General features: G+C 47.4%; 1 protein-coding gene across 2 annotated transcripts in view; it reads right to left on the bottom strand.

Annotated features, from left to right (window-relative positions):
• LOC147116895 (uncharacterized) overlaps positions 1 to 14885 on the bottom strand; it is a 231763-nt gene that overhangs the window by 34982 nt on the left and 181896 nt on the right. For both annotated transcript variants that reach the window (XM_085987334.1, XM_085987335.1), the window contains 2 exons: positions 6886 to 6918; positions 3214 to 3591 (listed from right to left, as the gene is read on the bottom strand). In XM_085987334.1, coding sequence (XP_085843460.1) covers positions 3214 to 3591; positions 6886 to 6918 — 411 coding nt within the window. The remainder of the gene's footprint in view (positions 1 to 3213; positions 3592 to 6885; positions 6919 to 14885) is intronic.

Genomic DNA, 14885 nt, shown 5'->3' with positions numbered 1-14885 from the left:
TAAAAAAAAATCTCCTCATCTCACCTCTGGTTCTTTTGCCAATTACCTTAAATCTGTGTCCCTGAACACCAACCCTTCTGCCACTGGAAACTGTTTCACCTTATTTGGTCTATCAAAACCATTCATGATTTTGATCAATGCTGAACGCATCCAAAGAGCTCATATTTTTCCTTTTGTGCCACAAACTGTTCTCTTCTCCTCAGCAACTCAAGTCCATGAAACTTTAATTAGTGGAATACCACTCCCATAAAGGGGAGGCTCTGCTGGCACCTGCCTGAGCTCAAGAAAATGCTCGTCATCTGACAGGCAACTCTTCTTCATCTTTTAGCCCCTAAATTCTCTCATCCCCACCCCCCCACCACTCGTTATTATTGATACGTTTATCTATATGTTTAGCGACCCTCTGAACTTTCCAAATACACCATGCTACAGCCTTTCCCTCCTCCTACATCCTCAGTGTGTTTAAATCCAGATTCAATATTATCTGAATGGCAATAGATTGGGAGAAGGGGAAGTGCAACGAGACCTGGGTGTCCTTGTGCACCAGTCGCTGAAGGTAAGTATGCAGGTGCAGCAGGCGGTTAAGAAGGCAAATGGTATGTTGGCCTTCGTAGCAAGAGGGTTCGAGTACAGGAACAAGGATGTCTTGCTGCAGTTGTACAGGGCCTTGGTGAGACCACATCTTGAGTATTGTGTGCAGTTTTGGTCGCCTTATCTGAGGAAGAATGTTCTTGCCATGGAAGGAGTTCAGCGAAGATTCATCAGGCTGATACCTGGGATGGCAGGAATGACGTATGAGGAGAGATTGGGTCGATTGGGCTTGTACTTGCTGGAGTTTAGAAGAATGAGAGGGGATCTCATTGAAACTTATAAAATTCTGGCAGGACTGGGCAGACTAGATGCAGGAAGGATGTTCCTGATGGTCGGGGAATCCAGAACCAGGGGTCACAGTCTAAGGTTAAGGGGTAGGCCTTTTAGGACAGAAATGAGGAGGAATTTTTCACCCAGAGAGTGGTGAACCTGTGGAATTCTCTACCACAGAAGGCAGTAGAGGCCAATTCATTAAATATATTCAAGAAGGAGTTGGATATATTTCTTAAGGCTAAAGGGATCAAGGGGTATGGGGAGAAAGCAGGGACAGAGTACTGAATTTGGACGATCAGCCATGATCGCATTAAATGGCGGAGCAGGCTCGAGGGGCCGAATGGCCTACTCCTGCTCCTATCTTCTATGTTTCTATGTTTCTATGCACTGTCATCTATTCTGGCTCATTCTTTCCCAGAACTCTAAAACTGTGAAACTGCTTAATCCTTTTATTCTTCCTACAATCTATAGTCTTATAAAACCCAAGTTGGGCATCACCTAACAATTACTTTCTGAAACACAGATATAGTTGTGTCATGTTTAGGGTACTGCACCAGTAACCCAGTGAATATGAGTTTAAGCCTCACCATGGCAATTGATGAAACCAAATTTGTGATTTAGCACTAATTGGATTATCATTTAAAAATCCAACTGGTTCACTGATGTCTTTCAACGAAGGGACCCTACCTGGTCTGGTATATATATGTTGACTCTTACCATTTCTCCTCTTTGCAACTTGGGGAAAGCACCATGGCTTTTGGCCCTTCAGCTAAGTTTTCCAATAACAAAGCATCTCCTACCCTCAGGAAACCCGGCAGGTCCAGGTTTAGCCCCAAATTACACTCTCCTGCCACAACTCCACCAGAATTCTGCAGCCTGAAGAGGGGAAGCTTCTCGGCCAATATGTTTATTTTTCTAACTCTGCCAGACTACTATAACACCACCATCAATGGAGAGCAGGGCTGTAACTCGAAATCAAAGGGCCTCTTTTAAGCAATAAAATCTCAAAAATGCCACTTACTCATGGGACCATGCTCATGGGACCATGCCATGCTCAAGTGGAGGATGGCAAACCTGTGACCAAGCCTTTGAAAATCTTAAGAGTCTCACCATAAACATTGGCTTGTCTCTCCTTTTCAGATAATGAAAGATCAGTTGTGCATTTGTCATTTCTGGTATATTCTCTGGTACAATCCTTTCAACCATTCTTTGCCTCAACATACATAACCCCCCTTAAATCGTTACCCTTTTCTTGCCAATTTTCTCCCTTCCACAAACCCCTCCTGAAGATGTAAGTACAGTTCCGCAACTTTTAGCCTCCATCTGGTACCTTGCCCCAGTGACCTTTATCCATTTGTGAATGTCCACAGTAAGTGCCAATAAGCTATTTAACTGTGTGTTAGGGGCAGCCGGGGAAACACAGCCATGCCTGATCCTGTTCTTTCGACGTACAAATATCTACTTCCAACGGTGGTCTCCAGTTAGAGATCAGGAGTGTGAACCCTCGATTTTCTGCCCTGAATCCCAGCTCTTCCTGGCGCCATTGAGTCTGCAGCTGCTTTAATGGTTCTGAGGCCTATTGCAGGGCTCCTACTGTTGCCCTGGCCAGCCCAGCCAACAGAGCACAGGGCACGGATCAAACCTGGGGCCTTTTGGGGGAGAAATTGAGTATAGCCCCGTTTGGGGCACTAACCTCGCCAGGGCGCTGCGGTATTGCAGGCCTTCCTCCCCTTCTTAAAGGGGAGGGGCCTTGTGCAGCGCGATCTGGGGCCCAGCTGGGCCCCCGAGGATTGGGAGTGCAGGCAAAAGAGCCCGGCACCGAAGAGAGGTGCCGGGTTCTTGGAGCGCAGCCGGCACTCCGCGGGGCGGGGGGGGTTCAGGAGGCCGGGGACGGGAGCGCAGGCAGGTGCTGGCAGGCGGCCAGCAACAAAAATGGCCGCCCCGCACCTCGCCTTTAATTTGCGTCTCCCCGGCCGCAGGTAGACCCCCCTAACCCCGTCGGACATAGCGTCCGGCAGTAAATCAGGGGGCGCTGCCGAATATCGCGGCCGGGGCGCTGCACACACCGATGACGTCATCGGCAGCGGTGCAGCACTAACGGTTAGCGCCACCACTAACGTCCCGCAGAATTTAGTGGGAGGCGTGGGCAGTGCCGCGCCCGGGCGCTAGTTGGCTTGCGCCCCACTTAGCGCCCTCTTAAGGCGCTAATGGGTGGCGCAACCAACTGAATTTCTCCCCCATTAAGTCTGTACAGCTCAGCTATTCACTGCCATCAGCCAGAGACGAATTATTCCTATGCCAAAAAAGGGCTCAAATAACTCTAAGGACTTCTTAAATGTCATGACTTACCTGTTGCTGCTGCCTCTTGCTCTCTCATCATTTGCTGCCTTTTTGTTTCTTCTTCAAAACTCAATAGAAATCCTAGTATCGTCTCCAATTCTTTTTTCGCATTCCGGTGCTGCTCTTCCAAGCTTTTTAGCTGATCTGTCAGTTGCTGTCGCTGTTCTGGTGTCTTTTGCTGGCATTTTATTCCTTCCATCAGTTGCTGAATTTCCGTTTGTTCTTGAGCAAGCAGTACCTCGTATTGCATGCGCATGTATTGCAGTTCAGCTATTTCTTTCTGTCTTGTTTGAAATTTCTCCGTCATTTTGTCTACTTGTTGCCATAGATTTTCCACTTGCTCTGGTGTTTGGAAAGGAGTATAATCGAAATTCAGGCGCTGTTTCGCTGTTAATAAAGAGACACGATGAGCAATAACATCAAAACTACATTGAAAGAAAATTTAAGTGCAGTAAGTACTGAACAGTGATGCGAAGGAAAAAATATTATAAGCCTAGTAACGTCAAGCAACCAGTTATTCCAGGAGGTGGACTACTGCAGGGAAATTCACATTTTTTTCTGGTAGCTGACCCCCAGGCTTATTCATTGGGTTGGCAAAGGGCATAGAGCTTATAGACAAGAAATAGGAGGGAGCTCAGGATGGAAGTTTGAGGAATAGTGGAAGTGATCTTGTGTATGCGGGAGGGTAAATCATTGCAAGAGATATGGTAGTTAGCTTGGAGCAAGTAGGAATGGAAGCCTGGTAAGGCAGACCTAATTGGCGGCAGCATCGGAGGAGGCGGCAGCTCCGACAATTTCAACAACAAAAACCAAGGAGTGACGTCACAGGACAGCAGGTAAGTGATTGGTCGGTGAGTATTAACGTATTTTCTCTCTAACCTATTACAGTGGTTTAAACTAGGAGCGGGAAACTGTAACGTACTTTATTAAATTTATATTTCTTTATTTCTCCTTTGACTCCATTCACTTCCTCCAAATTAAAGGTGTTGCTATGGGAACCCGCATGGGCCCTAGCTATGTCTGCCTTTTCGTGGGATATGTGGAACACTCTTTGTTCTAGTCCTACTCAGGTCCCCTCCCTCACCTCTTTTTCCGGTACATCGATGACTGTATTGATGCCGTTTCCTGCTCTTGCCATGAACTAGATAAGTTCATTCACTTTACTTCCAATTTCCACCCTTCCCTCACCTTCACATGCCATCTCCGACTCTTCCCTTCCCTTCCTTGACTTCTCCGTCTCCATTTCTGGCGATCGGCTTTCGACAAACATCCACTACAAGCCCACCGACTCCCACAGCTACCTGGACTACACTTCCTCCCACCCCGCTTCCTGTAAGGACTCTATTCCATTCTCCCAGTTTCTCCATCTCCGCCGCGTCTGTTCTGACGATGCCACCTTCCATACCAGTGCTTCCGACATGTCTTCCTTTTTCCTCAACCGAGGATGCCCCTCTACTGTGGTTGACACAGCCCGTGACCGTGTCCGCTCTATTTCCCGCACTTCTGCTCTCACCCCTTCCCCTCCCTCCCAAAATCATTTTACATGCTACGAATTACTTTTTGAAGTGCCGTTTTGAATGTTACTATTGAATCTGCTTCCACTATTGTTAGGTGGGTAAATGCAGAAACCATTTTGCCAAGGTCCCACAGAGTCAGGAAATGAATGACCAGTTTGTCTACTTTTGATTGATGTTATTTGAGGGAAGCACATTAGTAAGGCACCAGCAGAACCTGGCGCTCTTCAAATATGCTATGGTATCTTTGAAACAAAAAGGAAAACAACTGCAAATGCCAATTATCTAAAACAAAGGTAATGTTGGAAATAGACTGCAAGTTAGTCAGCATCTGTAAAAAAAAAAGCTAAGTTATGACATTTTAGGCGTGTACCCTTCAATAGAGCTAAAGAATCATAGAAGGAAGCCATTCGGCCCATCCCATCGAGCTCTTTCGGAGAGCAATCCAGTTAGTCCCACACTCCCCCGCTCTTTCCCCATATTCATGCAATTTTTTCTCCTTCAAGTATTTATCCATTCCCTTTTGAAGGCTACTATTGAATCTGTATCCACCAACCTATCAGGCAGTGCATTCCAAATCCTAACCACTTGTACTTAAAAAAGTTTTTCCTCATGTCGCCTCTGGTTCTTTTGCCAATCACCTTAAATCTGTGCCCTTTTGTTATCGACCCTTCAGCCATTGGGAACAGTTTCTCTTTATTTACTCTATCAAAACCCTTCATGTTTTTGAACATCTTTATCAAATCTCCTCTTAGCCTTCTCTGCTCCAAGGAGAACAACCCCAGATTCACCAGTCTATCCACCTAACAATAATCCCTCATCCCTGGAATCATTCTAGTAAATCTCTTCTGCACCCACTCCATAGCCTTTGCGTCCTTCCTAAAGTGTGGTGCCCTTAATTGGACACAATGCTACAACTGGGACCGAACTAGTGTTTTATATAGGTTTAGCATAATTTCCTGGCTTTTGTACCCTGTGCCTCTATTTATAAAGCCTAGGATTCCACTACTCTCTGCTTTCTGTCCCTTAGCCAATTTTGTGTCCACGCTGCCAGTCTCTTTAATCCCATGGGCTTCAATTTTGCTAACAAGTCTATTAGATGGTACTTTGTCAAACACTTTTGAAAGTTCATATGCAAAACATCACCCACAGTACCATCATCAACCCTCTCCGTTACTTCAACAAAGAACTCAATCAAGTTAGTCAAACACGATTTGCCTTTAACAAATCCATGCTGACTTTCATTTATTTGGCCATACTTTACCAAATGCCAATTAATTTTGTCCCGCATTATTGTCTCTGAAAGTTTCCCCGCCACCGATGTTAGGCTGACTGGCCTGTAATTGCCGGATTTATCCCTCTCACCTTTTTTTAACGGATGTAACATCTGCAATTCTCCAGTCCTCTGGCACCACCCTTACTTCCCTCAGTATCCTAGGATGCATCCCATCCGGATCAGATGACTTTTCTATTCTGAGGACTGCCAAGCTTTTAAGTACCTCCTCCTTATCTATTTTTATCCTAAAGAAGCATACACACCTGAAGTACCTAATAAAGGATTAGGCACTCTAGCTTTTCTTTTTAACAGATGCTGACTAGCCCCCTATGGGATCTTTAATTTCCACCAGATTTGGACTTCCCAAAGTGTTTCATGGCCATGAAGTGTAAGTCAGTTATGTTGGTAAAATGTGGCAGCCAATTTTACACACAGCAAGGTCCCACAAACAACTATGAGATAGATGACCAGTTATCTGTTTTAGTGATGCTGGTTGAGGGATAAATTTTGGCCAGGACACTGGGGAGAACTCCCCTGCTTGTCTTCAAATGGTGTGATGGGATCTTTTATGTCCACCTAAATAGGCAGGTGGGGCTTTGGTTTAACACCTCATCAAAGATGGCAGCTTTGACAAAGCAGTATTTGCTCAGTACTGCACTGGATGTCAGCCTAGATTCATGCACTAATAATAGAGTGGGGCTTGAATTTACAACCTTCTAATCCAGAAGCAAGAATACCAACAGTTGAACCAAGCTATTTGGGTTGAAGTCCACATGTGCCCATTCTCTGATGTAGTCCTAAGGCGAACTCTCCATTGCCTCTTCCCATTGGGCTTCCCTTAAATCATTACCTTTACTTTTTTTTCCAATCATACCTTATTCTGGAACTTACCTAGCCTTTTATTATACTTGTCCCTTTCTTTTTCTGCAATCAGAGAACAGAAAAACTGTCAAGCACAAACCGCACAGCACAAATTTTTTTTTCTCATTAGTTTCCTGCATCCCTCCCCAATTTTCCTTATTGCAGATCTATGGGCATCAGTTAGTCTCTAATCTCAACCAAGTTGACAGTCTTCATGAATAAGCCTTGATAATGAGTGCCAACAGGTTACATGACTACAGGGGGCATCAGACTAATGATGTTTCCTAATATGTGGGGGGTTAAATTGGCTAGATGCTGAAAACCGGTGCGGGGATCACGATGTGTTCGGTGTAATGCAGGCGGCATGCCAACTTTGTGCAGCCTGCTCATTATAATGATTTCTTCATGCAGCCAGCGCTAACTGCACTGCTCATTGGCTGCACACATCAGCAGGGGGCCCAATATCATTAGTAACTTGCACTACTTAAATCTAGCCTGCACTACTTAAAGCTAGCTCGCTCCTCTTAAAGGGGAGGTGCATTGTGGCTGAAGCAGGTGCTAGGAGTTGTTCTGCAACTTATTTTGACCTGGGTAAGACTGAAGAATGGCTGACCATGGGAGAGGGCACCTAGATTTTCGGACGCTGCACTGGACGTCTTGATGGAAATGAGGAGAGATGTTCTGTATCCTCAGGGGGGCAGGAAGACCTCCAGAAATACTAAGAGAAGGCAGTGGGAACATACAGCCGCGGAGGTCAATGCCAAGAATTTAGCCCCAAGGACCTGGATGCAGTGCCGCAAGAAGTTTAATGACCTCACACAAGAGGTTAAGGTCAGTGAATGCATCTTCAAATGTCATATCCTACCAACTGCACAACTAGCCTCAGCCACTGCCATCTGCAGTCTCTGGCTCCCAGACTCAGCAGCCTTCCACCAGCCTTGGTTGTGTTTCATAAGAGAGAGTTGTGCACGATAATAAATAGTTAATTCAACATAGCACATTTTGTGATGTTTCTCATTTGACCTTTGCCCGGTAATAGGGGCTGCGAGCTGGTTGTAATGATGTGGTTCTGCTGCACAAAGGCCATATGCTATCTCATTTATTGGAAGCGCTGTCTAATGAGGCAATCACGAGCAGCCCTTGCAGAAACAAGATTGAGTGCCTCCCTCCTAAGTTGCTGCTGCTCCTCCTCCTCTTCATCCTCCTCCTTTGCCTCCTCCTGTCCCTCTTCCTCCTCCTGAGGTGGACCTGCAATCCCTGGTGGCAATGGCTGGGCCCTCAGAATGGCCAGGTTGTGCAGCATGCAGCACACAACAATAAAAAGGGAGACTTGATCAGGGTAGTACTGCAGAGCTCTTCCAGAGTGGTCAAGGCAGCGGAACCATTGCTTTAGCACTCCGATAGTCTGTTCAATCAGGTTCCTGGTGACGCTATGGCTGTCATAGTATGTGTGCTGAGCAGGAGTGTTGGGGTTGCGGAGGGGTGTTATCAGCCAGGTGGCGAGCTTCATGTGGTGGGTGGAACTGTGCTGGGACTCCAGTCTCACGCAGGATGAATGCATCGTGGCTGCTGCCAGGATAGCGGGCATTGACGGCGAGGATGTGCTGTCTGTGGTCGCACATCAACTGAACGTTCAGAGTGGTAACCTTTGCGGTTATGGGAGACCTCTGCATTGTGATGAGGTGCCCACAATGCCACGTGGGTGCAGTCAATGGCGCCCTGAACCATGGGGAAGCCCGCTATCCTTGCAAAGCTACATGAGCGTTCATCCTGTTTCTCTCTGGTCATGGGGAATGAGGTGTACTCCCTTCTCCTTCTGTACAGAGCGTCTGCCACCTCCCGGATACAGCAATGGACGGCGAACTGCGAAATATTTGCAATATCCTCTGTTGAAGCCTGGAAGGAGCCGCTGGCATAGAAATTGAGAGCAACTGTGAACTTCACTGCCACTGAGAGAGACGTCCTGGTCCTGATCTGAGACCGGAGGTCTAGCTGCAGGATCTGCAACTCTGTGATCACCTCCTAGCTGAAGCAGAGCTTCCTAAGGCACTGCTCCTCTGAGAGATGAATGTAGGAGAACTGCTCCTGGAATACCCTGAGAGGGTAAGGTCTCCTGTTGAGAGCCCTGTTGGCCCTCCTCCCTCTGGCCACGTTTTGCAATCTTTCTATCTGCCTCCGCTGCCTCCGACAGTGACGCTGGAGGGCCAGGTCCAGTGCCAGTACAGCCTCCATTAAGTGTTGGAAATGTTGCACTATCAAATGTAACCCAAATGAATGTGATAAATTTTTCTCAGGCACAAAACGCCTTCAAGTGGAAAAAGCTCAAATCGGTAAAAATGCCTTGTGATGAAATATTCCATTCATCACTCATCAGTATTTCTCTGCCTGTGACTGTGGTTGGTTTCAGTTTCATTTCCATTGTATTGTACTGTGTGTAGGGCTCCGCCCATACCTGGCTCCTATGTAAGCTGGCCCAGCCTGCAGCACATCCAGTACGGCAGACCTCTGGATGGAAGATACATTCTCCTCTGTGTGTTACCTTCTAAGTCAATAAAAGCCTTGTTTTGTTTCGCTAACATCGAGTCTCGGATTTATTGAGGCACATCATGCCTGTCTGCTTCTGTCAAACTGACAAGGCAGCATTGTTTGCCGACTTAAAAAAAATGGAAGATCCCGCCATGAAATAGCACTCCCCCAGCTCTCAAACGACTGCAAACCGCCTCCTCTACCTGTCATTGCTAATGACAGGCACTGAAGGCAGGGGGCAAGAATGAATTTGTCTTTGGAGTCAGTGTACGCACATGCTATTTGAGTGGAAAAACACTGGTCAAGACGTGGCTTGTTACAATTGCTGTGCAACTGAATTGTATTAAACTAAATCATTAATGCAGATATTGTATATGTATATGGGCCCAGAACTTGGTGTCGGGGGCTTGCCGCGCGTGCAAGCCCCCGATGTGCACTTACCCGGCGCGCCGACATCTGAAACCTGGCCCGCAGTGGATTTCCTGTAAGTGGCCCGGTTCTGATCTCGGCGCGCTGTGCTAACCTGACCCAGCGGCGTAGTTAGTGTGATGTGCCGGCTGGGATCAGGTGAGCACTGTTCAGCCAATCAGGGGAGGGGAAACTTCATTCATAAGTTTGAGAGTAAAGACTGTCAAACTCATGAAAAGTACGGCACCCCAAAACACTACTTAAGCTTTAAATAAAATTTTAAAAAGCATCCCAATAATTAAATTAACTATGAATAACTTTAAAAACCTATTTTAAACAATTAATCAAATTTTTGAAAAAAATAAATTTTTAAAAAATAGGGTCTATAACTAAACTTACCTTACTGTAGATTCTTTAAAAATAATAAACCTGTGGAAAAAAAAATTCTAAATTGTACTAAAAGACCACTTACCTGTAAAACTAAGTACTTACGTGTGGTTTTTCAATGTGTAAAAACCGGAGCCCTTTACACACGCGCAAATCTGTAAAAATACAGGAAATCCAAGTCGCACGCGCTGCCCAATACCGCGCATGCGTTCAGCCTCTTAACCCCTTGGGTCAGAGGACAGGAAATGCCAGTTTTCAGCGCATGCGCTGTGCATGCTGAAAACCGGCAATTCCTCCTGGCACACGCGTGAGTACCCCATCCGTACTCACGCGTTGTGACAGGAATTACTGGGCCATGATGATTTTGTAATTTCATGAGTGAATTTACAAGAGTGGGAAAGTTGCAATTGAGTTACTGTCTGCTGTACAATTGGAAATTAGAATTGTGTGCAGTACATATTTATACAGTATATGCATTTTTAAAAAGTGCTTGCTTAAGGTACAAAGAACTTGCAAATTGGAAGGATAATTATGTGAGATGTCTCTGGTCAGTCAGAGTGTAGAGAAAAGAGGGAATCTCAGCGCAAGGAGGGGAAAGACTGGAGCAGTCAAGTTGCAAGTAAAACAAAAATAATAATAAATATATATGTTTAATTGTATAACTAATTTTTATACGGGGGTCTGTGGGCCTCAGAAGCTAAAAGGTTGAGAACCCCTGTTTTAGAGGATAGCATAGAGGCGGGATCTGCACGTGGTGAGACACTGGGCATAAGTGCGCTGCAGCCAGGGCAGGGGTCAAGGATAGTGCAGGTGACAGCTTGCCGGAGGGCGAGGTCGCACATGGGTTCTGCTGCAGCGGACTCAGATGACGACTTCGATGGGCTAGGCTACAGCAAAAGGCTGATGGGTATACACACCAAAATGCTTGGTGTATTGGAAAGCATGACAGGAAGCCTGCGTTCAATTTCGAGGAGCACGGAGGAGTCCAGTACCAACTTGGCACTGGGCTTTGGGCAGAGCTTGGTGCCCCTCCTTTCCAGCATGGCACTGGTGGCCAACTCCATCAACACACCTGTGAAACCAACCATGATGCAGCATCTCATGGCCGATGTCTCAACTTCCACTGCAGCACAAGCAGCAGCCACCCAACACTTGAGTGCTGCAGTGAAAGCTCAGACTGCTGCCATCATGGCTCTGGATACCAGTGTTCAAAGGGGCTTCCAGGGTGTCACAGCTGTCCAGCAATCTGTCCACAACAGATTACTAGGATTGCTGAGGTGCATTTGTGCTCTCATCCCTGCCATTCCGCCAGTGCCTTCACTGTTGCCTGTCAGCCAGCCAGCCCAGACTGCTGCCGCCCATGCCGAGATGGTGCAGTCCGAAGCTGGGCCTTCTCAGCCAAGAACTGCTTGAGGTCCTCCTCCAAGGCCATCTGCAGTCTCCTCCACTGAAAGTCAGCATCCTTCCACCAGCCATGCTGCAGCCACTGGGGGAGCATCTCGTAGGAGCACTAGGACAGGCAAAGGCATGCTGAAGACAGGCACTAAAGGAATGCACAAGGGTGATTAGTTTTTTTAATGCAATATGGTATGATTTAATTTATAAATTTGGAATGGAATGCATATAGTTTGTTGGCTTTTATTTTTACATGGCGTGCAAGAGACGCTGTGATGGTCAGTGACACAGGGAATGTAAGGAGTCTGGGACTGTTGGTGAATGCGAAATTGAGGGCGAGGTTACTGGTATCGCACTTGAATTTGCTCCTAATCCACAGCCCGGGCCAGCCTCCCTTCCTCTTCCTCCTCCTCCTCCGTCTCCTTCTCTTCCTCATCCTCCTCTTCCTCATCCTCCTCCTCATGCTCCTGCTCCTCAGCTGATAGATGGTGGCAAGGGCTGTTCCCTCATGATAACAAGGTTGTGGAGCATGCAGCATTTTTTTAAAATTTGTTTTGATGGGATGAGGGCATCGCTGGCAAGGCCAGCATTTGTTGCCCATCCCTAATTGCCCTGGAGAAGGTGGTGGTGAGCCGCCTTCTTGAACCGCTGCAGTCCGTGTGGTGAAGGTACTCCCACAGTGTTGTTAGTTAGGGAGTTCCAGGATTTTGAGCCAGCGACGATGAAGGAACGGTGATATATTTCCAAGTCAGGATGGTGTGTGACTTGGAGGGGAATTTGGAGGTGGTGGTGTTCCCATGCGCCTGCTGCCCTTGTCCTTCTAGGTGGAAGAGGTCGTGGGTTTGGGAGGTGCTGTCGAAGGAGCCTTGGCGAGTTGCTGCAGTGCATCTTGTAGATGGTACACACTGCAGCCACGGTACGCTGGTGGTGGAGCGAGTGAATGTTGAAGGTGGTGGATGGGGTGCCAATCAAGCGGGCTGCTTTGTCCTGGATGGTGTCGAGCTTCTTGAGTGTTGTTGGAGCTGCACTCATCCAGGCAAGTGGAGAGTATTCCATCACACTCCTTACTTGTGCCTTGTAGATGGTGGAAAGGCTTTGGGGAGTCAGGAGGTGAGACACTTGCCGCAGAATACCCAGCCTCTGACCTGCTCTTGTTGCTACAGTAGTTATGTGGCTGGTCCAGTTAAGTTTCTGGTCAATGGTGACCCCCTAGATGTTGATGGTGGGGGATTCGGTGATGGTAATGCCATTGAATGTCAAGAGGCGGTGTTTAGACTCTCGCTTGTTGGAGATAGTCATTGCCTGGCACTTCTGTGGCGCGAATGTTACCTGCCCCTTATCAGCCCAAGCCTGAATGTCGTCCAGGTCTTGTTGCATGCTACATTATCTGAGGAGTTGCGAATGGCGCTGAACACTGTGCAATCATCAGCAAACATCCCCATTTCTGACCTTATGTTGGAGGGAAGGTCATTGATGAAGCAGCTGAAGATGGTTGGACCTAGGACACTGTCCTGAGGAACTCCTGCAGCGATGTCCTGGGGCTGTGATGATTGACCTTCAATCACCACTGTAGTGTATGTACTTTGAAGAAGGAACTATATTCTGCAGCCCCTGTATACTGCAGTACCAGTAGTGACCACCCCTGTATATAAGCCTGTGTAGTAACTTTGCATAGTAGTTCCAGTTTTGTCTCCACTCAGTAAACACCTGTTGTAACCAACTCCTGCAGTCCGTGTCTCAATTACACACGGACGTAACACTGGCGACGAACAGATCCGAACTTACCTACAGTTCTGCACCACCTCATGGGGATCCATCCCTGAAGCGAATTGTTAGAGGTCGAGGCCAAAAGGAAGGAAAGAAAAAAACCAAAAAAAACCCAAACAAACAGAAGAAACGGGCGTCGACCGTGGGCAACCGCCTCTGATTCATCGGATTTGAAGATTTGCAGGAGAGGCTGTCGAGAGCGGGGCTTGGTTATCCTGTCTATGGTGTTCCAGCTAATCGAGCTGGTGGCAGGTAGTACACTGATCCTTCCTGGGCTGCGGCGGGCTAGAGCTCGATCGGGTGGCTTTTCAATGGGGCCGAGCAGCGTTGTCGGGAAGAGGAGAGAGAGAGAGAGGGTGGAGCACACAGGGCGAGGCCGGTGCTATGAAGCCGGGCAGCGTACAGACCCGAGAAGAGGGAGGAAAGTGTCCCGTAGGGTTTGCTCTGACGATGGGAACAGTAATTAAAATAAAAGAAATTAGAAGCGCAGAAAGCCGCGAGGAGCTGCAGTTTGCCACGGGGACCGCGGAGAGCAGCGTTAGCAGCAGCGCGGGGGGGAAGTGCGCGAAGAGCATAGGGCGTCGCCATCAAGGCATAAAAACGCCAGCAACAGCGCTAGCAGCAGCGGTGAAGACAGAAAGCGCGGGAGGCGCCATCTTAATCCAGCGGGGAAGAAGGCAAAGCGCGGGAGGCGGCATTTTGTTCAATCGGGGAAGAAGGCAAAGCGCGGGAGGCGCCATCTTAGATTTCCAAGATGCCGAAGACTGGCAATATCACTGCCTTCGACAATGCAATAGAAGACTGGAAGACTGGACAACGTATGTGGAAAGAGTCGAAGTATATTGCAAGGCAAATGAAGTAGCCGATGAGAAAAAGGCATCGGTACTACTAAACTTAATGGGCGCAAGAACGTACGGCCTATTGCGGAACCTGATCACTCCAGCCAAACCGATGGCGAAGAGTTTTAACGAAATTGTTGATATCCTACAGGAACACCTAAATCCTACACCGCTGCTGATAGCAGAAAGATTTAAATTCCACAAGAGAAATCAGCATAAAGATGAGAGCAATGCTGATTACCTTATGGAACTACGCAAGCTATCAAAGCACTGCCAGTTCAGAGCAGGACTGGCAGATACCCTGTTGGACAAATTTGTCTGTGGACTCCTGAGTGAAGGAACCCAGAAGAGGTTACTCTCAGAGAAAGAGCTGACGCTAGATAAGGCTTTCAGCGTGGCAGTATCGTATGAAGCAGCAGCAAGGGGAGCTGCGGAAATACAGCAAAAGCCACAGGAATACAGCACCCATGAAATGACACGGGGATTTGAAAAATGTTATCGCTGCGGCAGAACAACCCATGATCAGAAGGACTGCTGGTCCAAGGACAAAGTATGCAGGCAATGCGGAAAGATGGGACACATTGCACGAGTTTGCAGGTCTGGGAAGAAGACTAACGACAACAAAAAGGCTACTAAGGAACAGTACAGGAAAGTACAAAAGATGACGGACAGTAGTTCCGAAGACCAGAAGAGCGATAGTGAATCCGG

Source organism: Somniosus microcephalus, chromosome 5 (assembly GCF_052327205.1).
Source record: "Somniosus microcephalus isolate GS21.2 chromosome 5, FLI_Smic_1.0, whole genome shotgun sequence".
Lineage (NCBI taxonomy): Eukaryota > Metazoa > Chordata > Chondrichthyes > Squaliformes > Somniosidae > Somniosus > Somniosus microcephalus.
The sequence above is the reverse complement of the archived record's forward strand: the minus strand, read 5'-3'. Positions and strand labels throughout refer to the sequence as shown.